Source organism: Sminthopsis crassicaudata, chromosome 1 (genome assembly GCF_048593235.1).
Source record: "Sminthopsis crassicaudata isolate SCR6 chromosome 1, ASM4859323v1, whole genome shotgun sequence".
Classification (NCBI taxonomy): Eukaryota; Metazoa; Chordata; class Mammalia; order Dasyuromorphia; family Dasyuridae; genus Sminthopsis; species Sminthopsis crassicaudata.
This window is the reverse complement of record NC_133617.1, coordinates 290,863,350-290,886,166: the sequence shown is the minus strand read 5'-3', so window position 1 is coordinate 290,886,166 and position 22,817 is coordinate 290,863,350. Positions and strand designations below refer to the sequence as shown.

The window sequence follows — 22,817 nt, the reverse complement described above, 5'->3', positions numbered from 1 at the left end:
GATAAAGAAACAGTCCCTGATTGAGGTGAAAGTTTCTTTGTGAAAGCGAAAAGAGGTCAGAGCCAGTCAAGTCCGGATAAGGCGTCAAAATAAACGTAATTCCCATGATTCTTTAGTGGCAGAGTCGCTGGGTCCGCGACGTGCCTGTGAATAAAGTCACTTCATCGCGCCGTGCCTCCGTTTCCCCGTCCGTAAAAGGATTGCCTTTGGACACTTTTCAGTCGCTTCCACCTAAGTAACTTTACGAGCTTCACAAAGCCGTCGCCTCCATCAAATAACGTTTACTGGCTCTGACCTCTTTTCGCTTCCCAAAGAACCTTTCACCTCAATCAGGGACACATGAAACAAGCGGACCCAGAGGGTAACTTAGGCACTCCCAAATAAATCACTCCGGAACCCCGGCCACTAAGACAGTGGAGACCGGATGTGACGTTTACACTTCTACTTCCGTGACCTCTCTAGCTTTCACCACTCCACTCGGCTCCACTTTCAGAATCTTTATCTAGATCCCGGAAGTACGTCACAGTTCAGAGGTCACTAAGAACTGTCATGGCTGCGCTGTGGCGGAGCCGTGCGGTGATTGCCCAGGGCCGGTTCTTGCAGCTTCATCTCTTAGCCCGTCAATGTCACAATGTCGGTACCAGCACAGAGACTGAGAGCGGAAATCCTTCTCCAAAGGAGCCGGAAAAACGGCTGGGAGGCTTTGCGAGCGCTTTGGAACGCCACTCGAAGTTACAAGCGGAGGCGGAGCCCCAGCCGGTGAGTGGTAGCCGTCTGGCCAATCCCCTGAACAGGCCTTGGTGACGCATGCGAGTTGCGCACTAGGCAGATCTCTGGTTTGAGGGCGGAAAGGAGAGATCCTGGGGGCGGATTGAAGTTTCTTGAAGCCCACGTGCTTGTGTTTGGAAGCAGAGCTAGTGCAGATAAACTGATGCCGAGGGGATGCAAAAACCTCATTTCGGAAGGAACCGGAAGCTCCAATGCCAACAAACGAACGAATACTGTACAAAGGCATTTCCTCTTTTCCTTTGTAGCTAGGTGGCATAGTAAATAGAGTGCTGGACTTGGGGCTCAAGTCAGGAAGTTAGAATCTTGCCTCTGACACTTTCGCGCCCTCTTATCCCTGACAGGTCACTTCTCTCCCCCAGGCTCGGTTTTCTTAACCGTAAAGGCATCAGATGAAAACATACCTGCAAAGAAGTTAAGTAGCCAACTTCTTCGTAGTCAGTCACACAAGTAGTAGGTATGATATGGATTATTTGAACCATGGTGTTCCTGACTCAAGTCCAACACAGTGTTGGTGTTCTAGAAAACTGAACTAGTAGAGTCTCAGCCAAAAAATCTTGCTTACCAGGTGATAAATTTTATAGCCAATGTACACCCTAGATCAGTGCAACAGGGCAGTCACCCAGTTTTTTAAACTGTAGTTCATGACTCCTTTTGGAACTGAATGTGGGGATCATAAAATTATGATTTATTATCAGTAAATGTTTGATTTATATACCTGTTTTATATATATATCTGGGGCTACATAAAAATTTGAGTGAAAAGGGGTCACGGGTTGAAAAAGTCTGAGATATGCTGTAGAGAACCATCCTGGAAGCCTGGAGACCTGAATTTAAGATCTTTCTCTGATTCATACTGGCTCTGTGACCCTGTGTTTGCCACTTAATTGCTGTGCTCTAGGTATCTTTCTAACATAAGTTGCAAAGAAGGTATTGATCTGCAGTAACAGTGGGGTTCCTCCCTAGAGTGCAATCACAAGTTTACTACCTGCCCCTCTCGAGGCTGAATCATGGATATGTCTGCAAAAGTACAGTTGGATTCTGCTTCAATGTTCACACTAAGGAAATAGTAAAACTCTTTTAAGTTTTGATATTGAAAAGTTGATTTCTCTCAAATTTTAAATTTCATAACTTTTAATTTTGTTTCTGGGTTCATTCAGCCAGGGAAATAATTGAGTAGTTTTGTTTCATGTTGAAACATATAAAACTTAATATTGTGAAATTTTTTTTTTTTTTTAATGAAGCTTAAAATTTCTGGAAAAAAGATGATGTATCTTTTGAGTGATTTGTAGAAAGTGCTTTCTTAGTGATGCAGAACTACAGAATTGTTTTGATTTGCATTTTTCATGTTGTTTATTTAGGACTTTCTCCCCACCCCCCACCCCCCAAATAGTTGTTGATGAGAAGTCTTTCATCAATTCCTATGCTCACTGAAATGTATTACTTAATGGCCAAATTTGTAGTGAGGAGTCTAGTTTCAAAGAGAGATAGATCTGATAGAGCAGACACATAGTATGTGGGTAACAGTACATGAACTGGAAGTCTTTTTAAGTTTGCAAAGATCTGCTACAGCTTCTGCTGGCAATTGGAGCCCAAGAAAGAATTTTGTGGGAAAATGGTAAAGATTTTTGACATTTCTAGGTTACATCTCTGAACCTTTCCAACTCTAAATCTGTGATGAAATGGCACTGTATAGTTTATAAGACATCATACAGGCATTAATTATTTATGTTTGTTTGCTTAGCCAGTAATTGATTTTTGAAAAAAAAAAAAAAACAGTAAAAAGGAAAAGTACTATAGAACTGGAGATGGATAAACATAGCTTGATTTTCTAATTAAAAAAAATTTTTTTTAAACATGTAAGTTTTTAAAAAAATGATTGATTTTTGTTTTTAATAACACAATCCCTTCTTTCCCAATCAAAAACATGGTACTCTCTCTTCTATTAAAGAATAGGGTTCCCCCCCCCCCTTGTCTACAGTTTATTGTTAGAAGAGGAGTTTGTGGGGCACAAGGGAATTACAAGGAGTTATCCTCTGTTCCACTATATATATATATACACACATAAATGTGTGTGTGTGTGTGTGTGTGTGTGTGTGTGTGTGTGTGTGTGTGTATGTGTAAATAAACAAGAATTTCCTGTCTTCAACCTCCTTTGGGGGACATGTCCAGTAGTAGGATTATGGTGGCAAATTGTATGAATAGTTCAGTAACTCATTTTTCCACAATTAAAAATTGTTTTCCAGGATGTTAGGATCAATTCACAATTATTATTATGTACCTTGTATATACAAGGCAGGCATTTACATAGATGCCAGAAGTGATAGAAAGACATTCTCAAGGTCTCTCTGAAGAACTTTGGAATTGATTATGGGACATGGGAGATACTAGCACAGAACTATTCTGTATGGTATACCCATATTAAAGAAGGTACAGTATTTTATGAGTGAAGTGGAATTGCAGTAGTCCAAAAGAAACGGGACATGTGCAGACTTGCACCCCAAATGTTCATGTGGATTCTTTGTGCCTAAGCCTGTGGTAGGGCCTTCTGAGGACATACTGGTTTGATCAGCCACAGTCAGATACGCTACCTTGACTCCAGTATAATGATGTCATTTTGATTCTCTTCAAGAACAAAGGATATCAATTAGATAAATAGATAAATACACACACACACACACACACACACACACACACACACACACATTTTTATTTTGTCCCTTGCAAAAATATCACCTTCTGCTTGAGGCTTTTTCTGATCCCCTGACTGATTGATAGTGCCTTTCTTCTGAAATTAACCTGGATGTACTTTGTCAGCATTTTTTTTTTTAATTTACTTTACTAATATGCACGTTTCCCTGATAAAAAGAAAGAAAACTGTGGGCTTAGACTTTGTTGTTTTTGTATCTGCAATGCCTCACATAAAGTAGGCCTTTAAATGCTTTTTTGATTGCTTAGTATATGCTTATTGGATTGGATTTATCTTTTGAAAGCTGTTTTTTCATCTTTTACGTCATGTTCATTAGGGAATGACAGTTCTATATTTGTGTCAGTTTCTTATAGAAATATTAGGCTTTTATATGAAATATTTTTTGCAAAGTTTTTCCCAATTAAAATTTCTCTTAGTCTAATTGTATTGTTTGTGTAAGAGCTTTCAAATTTTATAAGCTTAAAACTTTATCATGTCTTTTGTTATTTCCTCTATCCCTTGTTTGTTATCTTTATTTTCTAATTATCTTTTTTTCCTTTGGTAAGGAAGTGATTTTGAGATAGGTCCCTTGTTGGAAGATGAAAAGAACCTTTACTCTAAGAGTGTATGATTTTCTTTTCTATATATGAAGGCTAACCTAATTGGGACAGGAAAAAAGGGACGTTCACAAGAATACTAGTTAGAGAAATGTGTCAGCTCTTACTAGGATAGCAAATATAATATAGATATGCAAATTCATGCTTTGTTTTGTTTTGTTTTTTGTTTGTTAGTGAGCATTGTCAGTTCATTTACATTGATAGAGGAAAGCTAGCCATTGAAGTTAAAGCAATCCTAAATAGCAAATGTATCCTTACCCTCATAGAAAGGAGGATAGAGGATTAAAAAGCAGACCTTGTAGAATACTTTGAAGTACTTGTAACTTTCTTGGCCATTTATGTTAAGCAGTGGAAATAGTCTGTATTATGTTGCTACGTTAAGGGAAAGGCTCACAGATTGTCCTTTGTCCTTCTCTAAGAGGACCATGACATCAGAAAGTGATGGCTTGACTCAAGTGAGTTGGATTCAAGTAAGAGGTGGCTCAGCAAAGTCACCACCTTACTCTCTCCTCCACAGTCATCCAGGTCTAGTGGCAAAATGGCCATTAGGACCATTGAAGATACTTTTGAAGTTAAGGTATTTCCCCGTCTCAGTTTTGACTGACTGAGGTAACACCCATTCAGTGATTGGTTAGGTAAGAAATAAGACCAAAAAATGGCGTCTTTTACTCAATTTTTAAAAAGTTCAATCTGGGAGGGGAAACAAAAACAGTTAATATTTATCCTCTTTCAAAGCCATCCGGACCCAGTGACCAGGTGGGCTGAGATCTATTGTTGACCAATCTTTTAGAGGTGGGTAAAGACTCAGTTATTGAATAAAAATGTGCTGTGACCAGTAGCTTTGTATCACCACAAGGTGGAGATAGCTGAGTGAAGAAATAAATCCATTTAACAATTTTTCTTCCAGTAGAGGGTACCATGTCTCTTTTCAGTATATTAAAAGTGGATTATTTCGGGAGTAATTATAAAGCTATACCACGAATATTTCATTATTATAAAACTAAGAATAATGTTAGATGTTTTAATTTTCCTTTAAATATATGTTTATGTTTACATCTAGAATACTTATAGTGTTTCAATTTTAAGAGAGCTATTTATATAGATTAGTATTCATTCCTAATATATTAAAAATTGTTCTTTTTTTCTTTATTGAACTTTTGTTATAAATCTTTACACCTTCCCTTTTAGATTAGATGTTTCAATATTGGAAGAAAATTCTTTACATTTAAATGAATTAAATTACATATTTACAAAGTTTACCACAATTTTGTTAAACCTCTTTGTTTTTCTTAGAAATGTTAACTTTCCTTAGGCCTCTTTATGATATACTTCAGTCTTCACATATAACTTTCAAATGTTATATTAACAAATGTTGCCATATATAACTTTTTTAAAAGTTATATAACTTTATAACTTTTTAAAACTTTTATAACTTTTATAAAAAATAACTTTTTATAACTTTTTAACTTTATAACTTTTTAAAACTTTTTAAAAAACGTCCTGGGTCATTCGTTGTTAATCCGTGTACTAATTGAATTCAGCATTAATTATTGAATTAATGTAGTCATAATATGAATTTGTGTTTAATAACTACAGAGTAACATTCCAAGTATAGGGCTAAAGGAAATAACTAGTTAACTTCAAAATAATAGTGCACTATATAAATATTATCTCATTTGGGGAAAAAAGCAATTATTTACACTTTCTTGATATTATAATTCAGTATACGATTTATGATTCTATTTAATAGCCATTTTTGTGAACTTTGCTATTCATTATTTTGGAAACTCTTTTCATAATTTTGATTATAATAATATGCCTTTAATTACCGATTTAAATTTTATTCTGAGAACCTGCCATTGAATTTCATAGCACATGTATTCCTTTTCTTGTGCTTATAATAATGTTTTTATTATATTTGTTTGCATATATGTATCATTTCTATTCAGTTGTATGCTTCTTGAAGGCACAGACTGTTATTTATATTTGTATCTCTCACAGTGCCTGACAAAAAAAACATTGCAGATAATAGGTATATAATACATGTTTGAATGGATCAGTATGTTTCATAGCTACAAGAATATTTCTATTCATTCCTGTATTTAGTCTTGCCCTGAGTGAATGAGTTCTCTTTAAGAGTGCTGTTGTATATTGATTCCCAGAGAATGACTCATATATATCATCCTAGATATTAGATTCAGTTCAGTAAGTATTTATGTGATCTTGTACTAGTCATTCTTTAGAGAGAACTCTATACTCTACCTGTATTTCACTTGCTTCATACCCAATCTGTTGTCAAATCTTATTTTTACCTTTATGACCTCTCTTGTATATATTTCTTTATTCTCACAGCCTCCATCCTCTACAGGCCATCATCACTTCACATTTGGATTGTTGCGATAGTCCACTAATTAATTGCTTTCCTTGCCTTGGGTCTCTCCAAGCTATCATCCACTTAGTTATGAAAATAATTTTCCTAAAGCGTATGTTGTATCTAAACTCCAAGGGTTCCTAGTCACATCCAGGAACAAATATAGCATTCTCTTTAAGCATTTAAAGTGATTCAAAGATTGCCCCCTTCCTGTATTTCTAGCCTTCTTATACCCCACTTCTCTCCATACCGTCTTTATTCTAATAGCACTGGCCTCTCCTGTAGTACTATATTCTTTACACATTACACTTTTTCTCTTGACTCAGTATCTTCTCCCCTCCTTATCTTAACTTTCCTGAGCTCCTCCTTCCATACTCTTTTCTATATGAGACCTTTCGTGTTCTCTCTGCCATTTTATTCTAGTGTCTTACATCTAATCTGCATATATAATATATTTATATACTTATTTACATCTTATTTCTTCCATTTGAATGCCCTCCTTGAGGGCAGGGAGAGTTTTACTTTTGTTTCTGTCCTCAGAGCTTAGTATAGGGCCAGGCTATATTTACTATGGGGCTAGTAGATATTTAATAAATACTTGTTGACTGACTAGAAAAACAAGTAGAAATGGAAGACAACTGTTTCTGTCATACAGCAGAAAGTACTTTCTGATACTCAGGGCAAGACTAAGTACTGGAATGAATAGAAATATTCTTGTATCTATGAAAAGAGAAAAGATGTTTTTTTCCCCCCCTAGGATGTCATAGGTAAAGGTGGAAGTAGTCATTAGGTAACTAAAGTCACAGAGATTGGATATATGACTTCTCTTTTCATACTGTCAGTTAATTCTGCTTTCCCATTTTCAGTATTTGCTCATTGTGAGAAAACAAAACTTATCATCTACAAATGATGTGATGGTAGACTTAAAAGAATTTTAGAGAATCAATTTAAAAAGTTGCTGAAATAATTAATAACTTCAGCAAAATAGCAGGTTATAAAATAAATCCACATAAATCATCATTTCTTTTTATTAGCAAGAAGGTACAGCAGGAAAAGCAATAGAAAGAAAAATTTTGTCTAAAATAACTGCAGACAATATAAAATACTTGGGAGTCTCCCTGCCAAGATATACCCATAAACTATATAAACACAATTACGAAGCATTTTTCACACAAATGAGATCCAGTTTAAACAATTGGAGAAATATTAATTGTTCCATGGGTATGTTGAGCTAATGTAATAAAAATTATAGTTCTGCCTAAATTAATTTACATTTTCAGTTCTATATCAATCAAACTTCCAAAAGTTATTTTATAGGGCTAGAAAAAAATAATAAGGAAAATTCATCTGGAAGAAAAAGAGTTCAAGAACTTAAAGGGAACCAAAGAAAAATAAAATGTGAAGAAAGGTGGCCTAGCCATATCATATTTCAAACTATATTAAAAAGTGGTAATCATCAAAACAATGTGATACTGGCCAAGAAACAGAATGGTAGATTAGTGGGATGTTTTAAATACACAATAAACAGTAGTAAATGACTATAGTAATCTTGTGTTTGACAAACCAAGATCCAAACTTAGGTGACAAGAACTCATAATTTAGCAAAAAATAAAAAAAAAATAGGTCACTACATCTCATACCATGCTTTAAACATAAAGGTAGATACCATAAACAAATGAAAAGAGCATGCATTATTTTATCTGTCAGTTCTATAGAATAAGATTAGAATTTGTGACCAAACAAGAGATAGAAAGCATTACAAGATATAAAATATGTCTTGTATGTATTTGTATGTATGTAAAATACAAAAAAAGTTTTTGCACAAATAAAATCGTGATCAAGGTTTTAAGGGAAGTAGAAAATGGGGGGTGGGAGGGAATTTAAAGCAGTTTTCTCTGATAAAACCTTTGTTTTTCAAATATACAGAAAGGAGTCAAAGATATAAGAATATAAATCATTACCCAATTGGTAAAGGTCAGAGGATATAAATAGGCAGTTTTTAGAAGAAATCAAATCTTTCTATAGTTGCATTAAAAAAAAAAAACTGGTCTAAATAATTTTTGATTAGAGGAATGTAAATTAAAATATCTCTGAGATATCATCTCACACCTTTTAGAATAAGCATATATGACAGAAAAGGGAAATGACAAATGTTAGAGCTATGGAAAACTGGGGATACTGGTGTGCTGTTGAACCATTCTGGAGAATAATTTTGAATTGTGGCCAAAGGGCCATAAAATTATCCATATCCTTTGATCTGGCAAAAACCAGTGCTTGGTTTGTATCCCAAAGAGATTTTGGGGGAAAAATATGTACAAAAATTAGCCATTTTTATGGTGGCAAAAAATTAGAAATTGAGAAAGATGCCCATCAGTTAGAAAATGGCTGAATAAGTTGTGATATATGATTGTCATAGAATACTGTACTATTAAGAAATGACAAGGTTTCAGAAAAACCTTGAAAGATATTTATGTGAAATAATGAGCAGAACAAGGTGAACATTGTGTATAGTAACAATATTGTTGAATGACAAGCAATATTGTTGAATGACAATCAATATGAGTGATTTAGCTATTTTCAGAAATATTCCAAAAAAATTCGTGATGAAAAATGCTTTCCACTTCCAGAAAAAGAACTGATATTGTCTAAAGGCAGATAAAAGCATACTTAAAAAAAAGGTATCCTTTTGTAACATGACTAACATAGAAATACTTTTTCATGATTATACATGTATAATCTGTATCAAATTGCTTGTCTTCTCAAGAAGGGGGGGAGAACAGAAAAGATGTGGGAATTTGGACCTTAAAATTTTTTTTGAAACATGCGTTTACATGTAATCGGAAAAAATAAAATAAAAATTTAATAATTCTTTTAACAATTGTAAAAAGGTTTATTATTCAAACAAAGATTTGCACATTTTCACATCAGGGAAAGTAATTAAAAAGAGCAGCAGAAATTATTAGTAATATCCTACCTACATATTTCATCCTCACATTTATTGTGATTATTTTTTCCCTCTTCTGAGGCAAGTGGGGTTAAGTGACTTACTCAGGGTCACTCAACTAGGAAGTGTTAAGTGTCTGACATCAGATTTGAACTCAGGTCTTCCTGACTTCAGGGCTGATACCCTAACTGCCATCTAACTGCTCCTTGATTATTCTTTAAAGTCTGATCTTGGAACCTTTTCTTAAAAACATTTTTATTATTAAAGCTTTTTACTTTTCAAAAGATATGCATGGATAATTTTTCAACATTAACCCTTGGAAAACCCTGTGTTCCAATTTCTCTCCACCCCCCCCCCCCATCCCCACTCTTAGATAGCAAGTAATCTAATATATGTATATTAAACATGGTAAAAATATATGTTAAATCCAATATATGTATTCACATTTATACAATTATGCTGCACAAGAAAAATCAAATCAGAAAAGAAAAAAAGAGAAAATAAAAGGCAAGCAAACAACAAAAAGAATGAAAATGCTATGTTGTAATCACACTTGGTTTCTACACTTCTCTCTCTAGGTGCAGATGGCTCTCTTCATCACAAGATCATTGGAACTGATCTGAATTCTCTCATTGTTGAAAAGAGCCAAGTCCATCAGAATTGATCATCGTATAATCTTATATGAAGTTACTATGTGTGGTGATCTGGTTCTGCTCATTTCACTTAGCATCAGTTTATGCAAGTCTTTTGATCTTGGAATCTTTTAAAGTCTACTCTGTGATGTCTAGAGAATGGTAATCTCTAGAATGGTGTTGATACCAAATAACTCTGTTCCTGCAAAAAAAAAAGGGGGGGGAAAGGAATGAATAATATTTGAAATCATACTTTGGGGGTAGGTTTTAATTCCACACCTTATGAGTTTGGAAATTTCCTAGTGCCTGTAGTCTGTCATTTACTTACTGTTAGTTACAAAAGTGAATCTAAGGTTTGGAAAATGAAATACTATACTTAGAACCAAGAATTTGAATCTCTTTTTTTACAAGCTGATGTGTTAATAAAATCATACAATAAATGGGGGAAAGAAGGTTGAAATGACCACATTTTTCCTATAGCAATTCATGAGTCAAAGAGGAAAAGGGATTCTGCCTCTTTAAGTATCTCAAACTCTGTTTCTTTTATATGAATCACACAAATCTGCCTATTTCTGGTGGTAATTTTAGGTTTTTAAGATCATTTAAAATAAAAATATTTTTTCCAAAAATACTCTGGGTTCTTTCTCTTATGAGTCATCTTTCTCCTGTAGAAAGCTCCCTTAGACCTCTAGTCTCACATAAAGTGTTTAATATACAATTTAAATAATTACTCATTGCAAAGATAGATTAGAAATGTAGATTAGAATTAGATTAGTAAATAGTGAAATAAAAATAAGTCTGAAGAAAAAGAAACATATCTGTTATGGGCCAGAACTCTGAATTTGAAACAAAGGATTCTTACAAGGTACTAAAGTGAGTGGAATTGATGAGACAGTGGTTATCTAGTTTAGCATGTTTCAGTATGATTGATTTAATCTTACAACAAATAATGGTTTCCTAGTGATATAATAATTGGTTTATATTCAGTGTGGAACATATAAGCAGGGACTGAGAGCCACAGAGGAGAAGCTGAGGGCAGAGAAGACAGACGGGAGCTCAAGCTCTCTGAACCAAGATGGCAGGATCTCCTGCATTTTTCCACTGAGACCAAGGCTGGTCCGGAAGGCTCCCCAGAAAGCTGCCCAGCCTCAGCAATAAAGAATCTGGACTATAAGAAAGCTAACTCGGGCCCCAAGAAAGTAGACAAGACTTTGAAAGAGATAATAAAGGATTTGGACTTTAACCCCTGGCTGTTCTTGTGTTGATTACTGAACTGAAAGGAAAGCTGCTCCCAGAGACCCCAAGAAAACCGAACTAGAGAACATGACATATATCCTTCAATAATATTCAGTATTCAGTAATAGAAATTTATTTTCTATTTCACCTATTGAAGTCCTTAATATTTATGTAAGGAGATCCTAGATGATAACTCCCCAGTAAACAGTGAAGTGCCTTTCTTTTAGAAATTTCATCCATATAACATTATGAGAGTATCAATGCTAAAATGATGGATTTGGGTATTAGAACACTGCTTATGATTTTTCATCATTTCCCAAATGCAATCCAATTCCTATATAATTTGATGCTAAGCAAATTTTCTACCCACAGTACTATATATTTATGAATAGAATAACTCAGTGAACTGACTTCATATTTTTATATCATTGTCTGGGGTATTGGCAGACTTCATTGATGTAGTTTTTCCTATTTGGATTGTTATGCCATTCTCATTTGAGTTGCTATAGATCTTCTTGGGGAAACCCTGTAGGGATCATGGAATTTGTTGTGATTAGCACAGTTTAATCCACAGGCAGCAAATAGCCTTTAGATAACCTACCATGTGTATAATAAATTCCTCTTCTCTGTGGACTCCTGAGTGGGATATCTTCTGTTAACCATAATTGCAAATGTCTTTGGCAACATTGCTTCCTTATTTATGCCTATTCGATATTGACACACTTATTATTCAACAAAATTAATCTCTCTGGCATCTGTTGGTTAATCTTATATGATCCCAACATATGTTGGATCTTGTTGAGACAATATCTTCAAAACTACAATTTGTTGTAGAATCAGGTTTTTTTTTGTAGTCTCCAAACAATAAGCATAGTATAATTTTATAATTTTGAAACTTCTCAGTCACTTGTTTGTGAAAATGGGGTTATCATAGAAAGTTTTTTTCCCCCCTAAAATTCCTGTTTCATCTTTGTAGTTTTTATAAAACGTACCCTGGATGTTATCTGTCATTTTCATAAAGTTTTTTTTAGAGATGAGAAACTGTTGCTGAAGAAATAGTTACTTAAACTTTCTTGGTTGCTTTAAAAAAAAAAATCCCCAAACCAACTTTAGTTGGTTCCATTATAACTTGTTTTGAAAATGTGAATTTTTTTGCAATGCAGTTGATATACTAGGAAAGGTTTTGTACAAAACATGAATTTTGAACTTGTGTCTGTGTGATTTCTTCTGCAAGAAACAGTGAGAGAGCTTAGAAACCTATACTACTTCATGCTAAGTCACAAGTTACAACCCTTTCTAAATGTATTTCCACAAGTAGACTTAAGGTCTTTGTCAAGGTAAATAGCTTTTAAATTTTCATATCTTCTGGTGTAGTAGGAATTATGAGTGGATAAGAGCTGGTCGGAACCATTGGATTATCTCCAATTGCACTTCTTTTCATCACAGCTTCCTAGGCTGCTCCAAATTACAGCCTGTACAACTTATTCATACAGCTTGGGGTAAAGGCCTGGGTTGGATCACTATTTATTGTAATTTTTAATATATTTCTTAACCATATTATATATATATATATATATATATATATATATATATAATATGGTTAAGAAATATATATATATATAATGTGTATATATATATATATATTATATATATAATTGTGTTAATGGTTTTTATTAGGTTCCTAATCTTTTAAAAAAAAGTGTCACTGACTTAAAATTTTTTAAATTAAATTTTAAATTTTAAAATGTGTTCCTCTAACCCCATTTTCTTCATTAGTTCTGTATTCTGTAAATTGAACAATTTTGTATGGTATGGTGCTTTTTGGTAATATGTATATCATGGTTTCTTTTGGAATCTTCACTTCTTTGAATTAACCTGAAAAATTAAAATTGTGTTGCCTTTTTTTTTTTTTTTAATAGCTCTTTATTTACAAGATATATGCATGGGTAATTTTTCAGCATTGACAATTGCAAAACCTTTTGTTCCTTTCCCCCCTCCCCCAGATGGCAGGTAGACCAATACGTGTTAAATATGTTAAAGTATATGTTAAATATAATATATGTATACATATCCATACAGTTATTTTGCCGCACAAGAAGAAATTGTGTTGCTTTTAATACAGATTTCTTCTGTTTCTTGGTCAGATCTAATTTAGTATTTTCAAGCACCCCTACTGCTTCTTCTCAGTATGAGATGGTTGAATCCAAGAGCTGTGGTTCTCATCATTTAATGAAGAGAGAAGGTGCTGCCTTCAAAATACTGACACATCTTTTCCATTTTTGGTCTTTTTATTGCCTTCAAGTTTCACCTATAAATGATCTTGAGAATATTTAGACTGACTAGTTCTCACAACAAACTTTTAATGGCTTATTTTATTCCAATTGCCTTTTGATTGCCTCATAAAAGTGAGGTAGAACTAGTCATAATCTAGCTTTTTATCCCTGACGCTTTACTAAGTTTGGATAAATCACTGTTATTACCCTTATTTGCCAAATGTCTTTGTTAGACAAAGAGATCAAGTGTTTGCTGTGTTGAATTTGTTTCTAGACTCTGGTTTCCTCACTGGGATAGTGGTTTTGTTCCATTAAAATTATTCAGAAATTAATAACAGATCAGGATCTTTACTTTTGTACATTTCCTAATTTTTGTAGTCAATAGTTGAAGTAGACTAGTTTACAACTGTTATAGGCTCATGTTATGTCTTATGTTTATGCATTCATCTAAGTTGGTGAGGATATATCTTCTTATTTTATCCTTTGTTTTAATTACTACAAATTTAGCTGATTTTCATTTTTCATTTAAGAGGAAGTAAAATAGAATAAAACACTCCATTTGGAATCAGAGGAATTGGGTTCAAATTTCAGCTCTGCTATCAATTCCCTGTGTGAATTTGTTAATTAGTCTGGTGTGCCAGACTAAATAATAATAATAAGGCCCTAGAAATACTAACATGAGAGTTACAGGTAACTGTAATTGTAACAGGTAACATCTAGAGATGTTTATTGAAGGGTTCATGGAATCAGGTGAAAAGCTAGCTCTTAAATGAAAGACCCAGTTAGTATTGAACTTTCTGCCTCAGTTTCCTGCTCTTTAGTATGCTAGGAGTGCCATTGTTGTGAAATGTACTTTGCTGATTTAATCCAAAGCTCTGTACAAAAATGTTTTTATATAACCATGAAGGACTGATTGGAAAAATATTAAGCATTCTGACTTCTGGCATAATTTTGGACAAGATACTCTAGGATGAGACAAAGGGGTAGGAGACTATGCTGGGAGAAAAATAGGAGGATTTAGTTTCTTATTTAGTTTTCTTATACTTTCTGTCCTTCTGGCTCTCTTCAGTCTAGTGCTTCTTTGCTATTTTTTGCACAAGGCCCTCACATCTCTTGATCTTGAGTCTTTTCACTAGTAAACCTTCATTCCTGTAATTTTTCCCCCTCTCATCTTCTTTTCCTGGCTTCTTTCATATTCCAGCTAAAATCCTACTTTATGCAAGACACCTTTGTCAATCTATATAATATATAGTTGAAGATTTGATACTATCAGGACTTTTTTCTTCCCAGTTTTTTTCATTAATTCCCTTGATATTGTTGACCTTTTGTTTCTTCTGATGAGTTTTATTATTGCTTTTTCTAGCTCTATAAAGTAATTTTTTAGTAGTTTACCATGGGACTGAATAAGTAAACTAATTTAGGTAATATCATTTTGTCCCATTGGCTCTGTCTACTTATTGGCAACATTTTTGGCAATATTTGTCCAACTATTTAAGTCTATATTTGTATAAAGATGTTTTGTAATTGTGGTCATATTGTTATTTTGTGTGTCTTGCTGGTAGACTCCCAAATATTTAGATCTTTTAAATGCAATTTCTCTTTCTCTTTATTGGCTATATTTTATTGGCGATATACAAAGATGTCATTAACTTATGTGGGTTTATTTAATATCTTATAACTTAGCTTAAATTGTTCATTGTTTCTGTTAACTTTTTATTTGATTCTAGGATTTTCAAAGTAAAGCATCATATTACCTGCAAAGAGTGGTAGTTTTGTTTCCTCTTTGCCTATATTTATTCCTTCAATTTCTTTTTCTTGTCTTATTGCTGTAGCTAGCATTTATATCCTTGCTTTATCCCTGGTCTTACTGAAAAGGCCTCTAGTTTATCTCCATTATAAATAATTCTGGTTCTTGATTTCATATAAACACTTTAAAGAAAACTCCATTTATTCCTGTTTCTTTATGTATCTTATCAAAAGCATTTTCTACATCTGTTGATATAATCATATGATTTTTGTTGTTTAAGTTATTAACGTAGTTAATTATGTTTATAGTTTTCCTAATATTGAACCAGCCCCATATTCCTGGCATAAATACAGCCTGATCATAGTATATGATCTTTGTGATATATTGCTATAGTCAATTAAAAATGGGTAGGTGCCCTAAATGTTAACAATCATACCATAAAACATTAGAAGAAAAACAGATCAAAATGAATAAAACTAATAAATCTAGAATAATAAAGTAAATAGTTAGCTGGAGGGGAAAAATCCTTGAAATCTCTCATAAGGAAGTTAGTATATAAAATATGTAGATAAGTGTTCAGAGTTTCTTAATAAACAGTTCTCAAAAGAAGACTTGTGAACTATTAGCAGTCATTAAAGAGTGTTCTACATTATTAGTAAGAGGAGCAATGCAAATTAAAGCAACCCTCAAGTTTTACCTCACAATAAATTGAGAAGAATAGAAAACTAATTGGTCAATATTAGAGGGATTGTGGAAATTTGGAAACATGAAGATGTTAGTGAGCCAGCTATGACCTGGCATTATCATTCTGAAAAGTCTAGAATGATGCAAAACAGGTGATTAAAACATTCACACTTTTAATCAGGGATTTCATTACTAGTTATATGCACCAAGAAAGACCCATAAATAGCAAAATATTTACATAATAGTGTAGAGGGCTGAAACTCTGAAAAGGTGTGCTTGAAGCAGACAGCAGAGCACTTAAGGCTAATTACCTATTTGATAGGACATAATGGCTCTATATACCTATACTTAGATGATATGTTAATGTGATAGCTTTCCTCATGATTGGCACTTGCTGAATGTTTGGTGGTAAGGTAATCATAGGCAAGGATTGGAGGGCTAAGGAGAGAGGTCAGTCTCACTTGGCTGCAGGCCAAGAAGGAGAGAGGTTGGAGAATCTGGACTCCAAAATCCAGGCTACATCTTTGGCAAGCTGCATGGCAGCTTGCCTGCCTTCTTCACTTCTCCCTCTAAAAAATAAGAACTTTGATTTATCCTGACTCTGCCTGATCCTGAGGCCCTCCAGGGAGCTAGTCTGGACATTATATAACAGCACTTTTTTTTTCTTAATAGCTAAGAATTGGAAACTAAGTAGATACCCATTAATTAGTAGATAATTAGGTAATTTGTGGTGTTTGGATGTAATAGACATATTATAACGTAGGAAACAATTACTACAGAAAATTACAGCATACATTGTTTATGAACTGATACAAAATGAATTAAGCAGAACCAGGAAAACAATATATATAAGTGACAATAAATAGAATAGTAACCAATGAAGAGAATATTGTGGCTCTTTTTAACTTGTGATTTTGGAAAGAAAATAGATTTGTCTGTCTTATGTTATCATTTTAGTCTGTTCATAACAGTGTAATATGCAGGATTTAATATGATTTTATTGTTGAATAAACCTTTAATGAAGCTTTACCAAATTATGTGATTTAGTCACATTAAGTCCCCTTTAGACTATGAGTTACTAGTGAGTAGGGGATTTTTGACTTTATTTGTATCTTCAGTGCTTGACATGGTTCAGTAAATAATAATGTTAATAATAAATGTTTATCGACTAACTGTTTATACATAGTAGACAATGATTGAGTTATTAGATTGCTTGAATAAAGCTAAGAAACATCTTTATCAAGTGACAGATCATAATATGCTTGTTTTCTAAATTCTCCTTAACCCTCTATTCCCTTTCATTTATTTTCATTCATTCATTCATTTATTTATCTATTTATTTATTTATTTATGCCAATTTGGATTTTTTGTGGCAAGAAATACTTGCTAGAAATCAATATGCTTTCTACCCTGAGTGAAGTGACATCACTATGCAATGACTAGTTTAACATTTGAGTTTTTCTCCCTAAGAAGAAATCCTTTGCTCCTTTATTTCTTTATTTTTGCATCAAATACACTCAATTAGACTAAGTTCTTTCAGAATCATTGACTAGAAAGAACTCTTTCTGAATACTAAGGGGGAAAGAAGCCAAATTCTCCTCATTTACCTGTCAGATCACTTCTAAAAATAATGAATGTGGAAACTCCCACAATCCATGTTTACAGCAGGGAGTCGTATTTACGAAGTGTCTAATCCAACACTGATCGTTCTTCTCATGCTGGTACAGATTGCAGAGAAGGTTGGCATACTGTCAGTGCTTGGTGATTGTTACCATCATGTAATTCACTGTCTTAGACTGTGTATGGAAAATGCGGATACTGAGTGTGTCAGTAACACTACCATAGGTAACAGTTTGGTGAAGCAACTAGTTACCTACACCTTGGAACTGATAGCTTCTATTTAGTGTCAGGGTCTAAGAATGCCATTTTATGGCACCAGAAGTTCTAAATTTCTAAAAAGTGAAAATGTGTGTGTGTGTGTGTGTGTGTGTGTGTGTGTGTGTGCGCGCGCGCGCGCGCACCTGTATCTGTCTTGGTCTGTCTATGTGCATCTGTGTCTGCAGATGAGACCTCAAAGGTTAACTCATTTTATTTTACAAAGATACAAAGGTTTAGATAGTTAAAACACATTTTACCAAGTTCTCATGATTTAATACTCATAAATCTAAGATTAGAACAGATTTATACTAGTTTATCCCTACTTGGTCCTTTCTATAGCATGGCAATCCTATTTTTCTTCCCTAGTTGATTCCCTGTTTCACTTACTACAGCAACTGTTTAAGTCTTCTCAAGGTTCCCATGACACCACTTTGCATTCCCTTTTATTTCTTTGTTAAAAAAAAAAAAAAAAATTAGGCCATTCACCAAAAGTTCCCTCTTCTTTCTCCCTTTTTATGTTACATTGCTTTGACATCATATCCCACTCTGTCCTCCTTCATTAGTTCACAATTGGAATAAATTGAACTTAGAGATAGTAATAAAACAATGTTTTTGATGATGAGATGACTCCTCTGCCTGCTAGTGTTGGCCCTCTGTATATACCCTTAATTGCATTATCTCTTCTTTTCTCCAAGATTACTGCCTCCTTACCCTCACTCTCATCTTTAATATCAGTCGCTTCACTGTTTTCTACAAACATGCTCAAATAATTATGCTTAAACAGCTAAGGACACAGTGAATAGAATGGTGGGCCTAGAGTTAGAAAGATATGAATTCAAATCTAACCTCAAATACTTACTAGGTGAGTGATCCTGGGCAAGTCATTTGACCCCTTTTGTCTCAGTTTCCTCAATTGTAAAATGGGGATAATAACAGCATCTATCTTACAGAGTATTATGAGGATTAAATGAGATATATGTAAAACCTTAACACAGTATCTGCCACATAATAGGTATTTCTCTTTCACTTCCCTCCAAATTTCCTCTATCTTTTAAAAACCCTTACTAGATACTCCAGTGCCTGCCCCTCCTCTCTCTCTTTCTCTGTATATATATATATATATATATATATATATATATATATATATATATATATATATATAAAATTTCTTCCCCAAACTGTCCACCCTTAGTGTATCTGCTTTTCTTCTTTTCTTCTAAACCCTCTATTGTCCAGCTTCTGATTTCATCATTCAATTAAAATGACTCCATATCTAATGGGTTTTTCTCAATCTTCATCCTTCTCGATTTCTCTGAAGCATTTGGCGTAGTTGACTACTTCCTTCTGGACATTCTGTTGAGTTTTCATGATTCTAGTCTCTCTCCTTTTCTTTTTATGTATCTTACACTTCAGTCTTTACTGAATCTTTATCTATGCCATGCCCACTAGATGTGGATATCTTTCTAAGGATTTGTTTTAGGTCTTCTTTTTTTTCTCTATATTCTCATCTGGTGATCTCATTGGCTCCCAGGAATTTAGCATCTCTGCAAAGATAATTCCCAGATTTATATATCCAGCCCCAGTCTCAATTCCACATTTCCTATTTCCTATTGGTCATTTCACTGGAATCTTAAAACTCAACATATCCAAAATAAAGTATAATTTCTTTTCCATTGATCTTCCTCTTCTTCCATATTTCCCAATTACTTATGACAGTTCCACCATCTTTCCATTCATGTAGATTTTTCCCTTATCTCCCTCTCTTCCTCCCTTCTTCTCCCTTCCTTCTTCCTCCTCTCCCTCCCTTTTCCTCCTCCCTCCCTATCTTGCCCTCCTTTTGCTTCCTTCCTCTCTCCTCCTTCCCTCCCTCCCTTCCTTCTTCCTTACCTTTTTCCTCACTCCTTCCTTCCTTCCCTTCTCTCTCTCCCTCCCTTCTTTCCTCTTTCTCTTCCCTTTCCCTCCCCCTCTTCTCTCTCTTTTTCTCTCTCTCCCCCCTCCCCCTCCCTCTCCCTCTCTCCATTCCCTTCTCCTTCCCTCCTTCATTCCTTGTAAGCTTCAATTAAAGCACCACTTCCTCCAAGAAAATTTTTTTTTTAGGATTTCTGACCATTACTGCCTTCCCACCTTCTTAAACAACCTTATGTCTTTTCTCTTTCATGCTTAGGGTACCTCCCTCCCCTACTCACTCATTTGTCAGATAAGATAAACCAGATTGACAGTAACCTTGAAGGAGTCTCAAACCCTATGGTGAGTTAGGGGGTTTGTCTACATCAAGCATGTAAACACTTCACCTGGTGGGGAGATAAGAAAATTTTGTTCCAACTGGCCATGAAAGGAGTTGAAACAGGTGTGGAGTGCTTAAAGCTTGGTTAAACATTGAAGAAGCCAAGATCATCCTCTGCAGTTGTCTTGACTCTATCCTGCCACTGGACATTGGTGGCTCTGGAAGAGAGAATGAGGCTGATGACTTTGTACAACTCTGCTTTACTTCAAACCAATTTACACAAAAGACACCTCTCCCTCAAAAAAAGACATCTTTTCTGTAGTTATCTTATGTATATGGTTTATACATATTACATATTAATTCCTCCCATTACTACATAAGCTCCATGTGGGAAAGGACTATTTTTTTCGTCTTTTTTTCTGGACTATTTTGTATATCTAGCACTTAGCACCAGGATCTGGTACATAGTAAATTCTTAGTAAATGCTTGTAGATTGATTGATTGATTGATAGAACTAGTTGTTTTGCTATTCACTCTGATATTCTTTTCATTATACCATACTGAGTTTATTATATTATCATTTCAATTGTATCCAACACTTTGTGACTCATTTGAGATTTTCTTGGCAGAGATTCTGGATTTACTATTTCCTTCTCTAGCTTCTTTTACAAATTAGGAAACTGAGGCAAATAGATTTAAGTGGCTTGCTCAGGGTCACATAGCCAATAAGTATTTGAAGCCTGATTTCAACTCAGAAGATGAGTCTTCCTGACTCAACACTTGGCTCTCTCTCCACTGTGCTACCTGTAATGGGCTAGAATTATCATTTTTCATACAAGTAATAATTGACCATATTCCATATACTTTTTAAATGATCAGTATTTCTTCAATATTATTGTATAGTAGCCAACATATCCATCATAGATTTTGATAGTGTTTCTGAAGAATTTCAATACAGTAAGATAAGTTTATCTTTTATAAGGAATTGCCCCCTTCCAGATAAAAACTTTGAAATGGTCTTCTCATAGACTCATAAAAGTGAATATTCTTCCCTAAAAATTTAAAACAGTGGCAGTGTATACTAAGATAGAATACACACATACATATGTATATTTGTACATATATATGCATATATAAACACAGTTTTATATTTCTGCTTTTTTATTGCATCTGGACAATTTACTTCAACTCCAGGAGGATCAGTTTCTTTATCTACAAACTAATAATCTTTCTGATTGTAAATCTATAAATTTACAACTTAAAAACTGATAAATTAGCCATTTTAGCCTTACAGATTTGTTGAATTAAGTTTTTAAATGTCCAGAAAGATATTAGAATAAGGTATTTAATAGTTTGTCTTAAATTAATTATATTTAGTTTCTAAAGTAATAATTCTGATTCAATTCAACAAGTATTTATTGGTTTTTACAGTAAAAATTCCAGTTCCACAAATCTTTATTTATTAAGCATTTACAACATACAAGGTTCTGGGTTAGATAAAAAAAAGTGATACAGAGACAAAAATAAAGTGTGCCCTCAAGGATATTAAGTGAGAAGTTGATACAAAATATGCTAATAAGTATTTACATATAAGCTATTTATATATTTATATACTTTATAAATTCACTAAAAACTGAGAAGATATGGAAAATCTTACTGTAGGAGATGGTATCTCCAGCGTGCTTTGAAGAAACCAGGGATTATGTGAAGTGGACAGTAAAGGGGATTAAGAACAAGGCACAGAAACCAGGAATTGTCTTCTTGTATATGTAGTTAGTAAGCCAGTTTGACTGGAATGGAGAGTTCTTGAAGAAAGATATTATGAAATAAGATTGGGAAGGTATGTGGTAGTTATTTTGAAGGCTCTGGATACTAGCTCTGGGGATCTTGCATTTTTTTTCTTAGAGGGAATAGAGAGTCATTGAAGATACCTGGTAGCTAGTTCAGATCTATGTTTTAGGAAGGTCAATTCGACAGCTATGTGGGAAAGAAGACCAACTAGGAAACTACAGTATTGAATTTTTAGAGTAAAAGATAGAAAGAAAGGAGGGATGAGAGATTTGCTTTGTAGGTAGAACCTGCAAGACTAGAGAATATGGAGAATGGGAAAAGGGAAGATTCAAGAAGAGCATCAAAGAGCATTCAACAGTTTGTTTCCTGTGAAATGCTAGTCTGACATAACCTGTGGCTGGAAGATAAAATTGGCATATAGAATGACTTTCTGTAATACCAGGCCATCCATCACCTCTGTTGTGTCTTCTTAGCAAGCCCTTGAGTGCTTCTAATAATTACCAACTACTCTGCAGCTTTTTTGAAAATTAGCATATTTATAACCATTCTCCCTGTCCTGTCCAGTTTGCCCCAGAATGGTTAAAAATAATGTATGCATGGGAAAGCTTAGGAACTCATGAAAAATGATGTAAGCAGAACCTGGAAAACAATATACAGTATATAACTACCACAATAGTGTAGGTGAAAAGAATCTTCATAACAATATTAAAACCAAAAATCAAAAACAATATAATTTGAGAATGTACTTCCTTTCTTTTCAGAGGACAGGAAGCATAGATGGGTAACATTTCATATACTGTTAGACTTAATTATTGTTGGGATTTTTTTTTAACTCTATTTTTTCTTTTTTATTCTTTGTTATAAGATGACTTTGTGTAAGAGAGAGGGGAGAGAGATGTTGGGAAAAGGGAATATAATCATAAAAGATACAAATAAAACAAAGTAT

The 22,817-nt window shown here is 34.0% G+C and overlaps 1 protein-coding gene across 1 annotated transcript in view; it reads left to right on the top strand.

The window, feature by feature from the left end:
* Positions 1-496: 496 nt before the first annotated feature.
* MRPS28 (mitochondrial ribosomal protein S28) overlaps positions 497-22,817 on the top strand; it is a 167,267-nt gene continuing 144,946 nt past the window's right edge. The window contains exon 1 of the mRNA XM_074278956.1: positions 497-759. Within this exon, the coding sequence (XP_074135057.1) occupies positions 550-759 (210 nt within the window). The 5' untranslated portion in view covers positions 497-549. The remainder of the gene's footprint in view (positions 760-22,817) is intronic.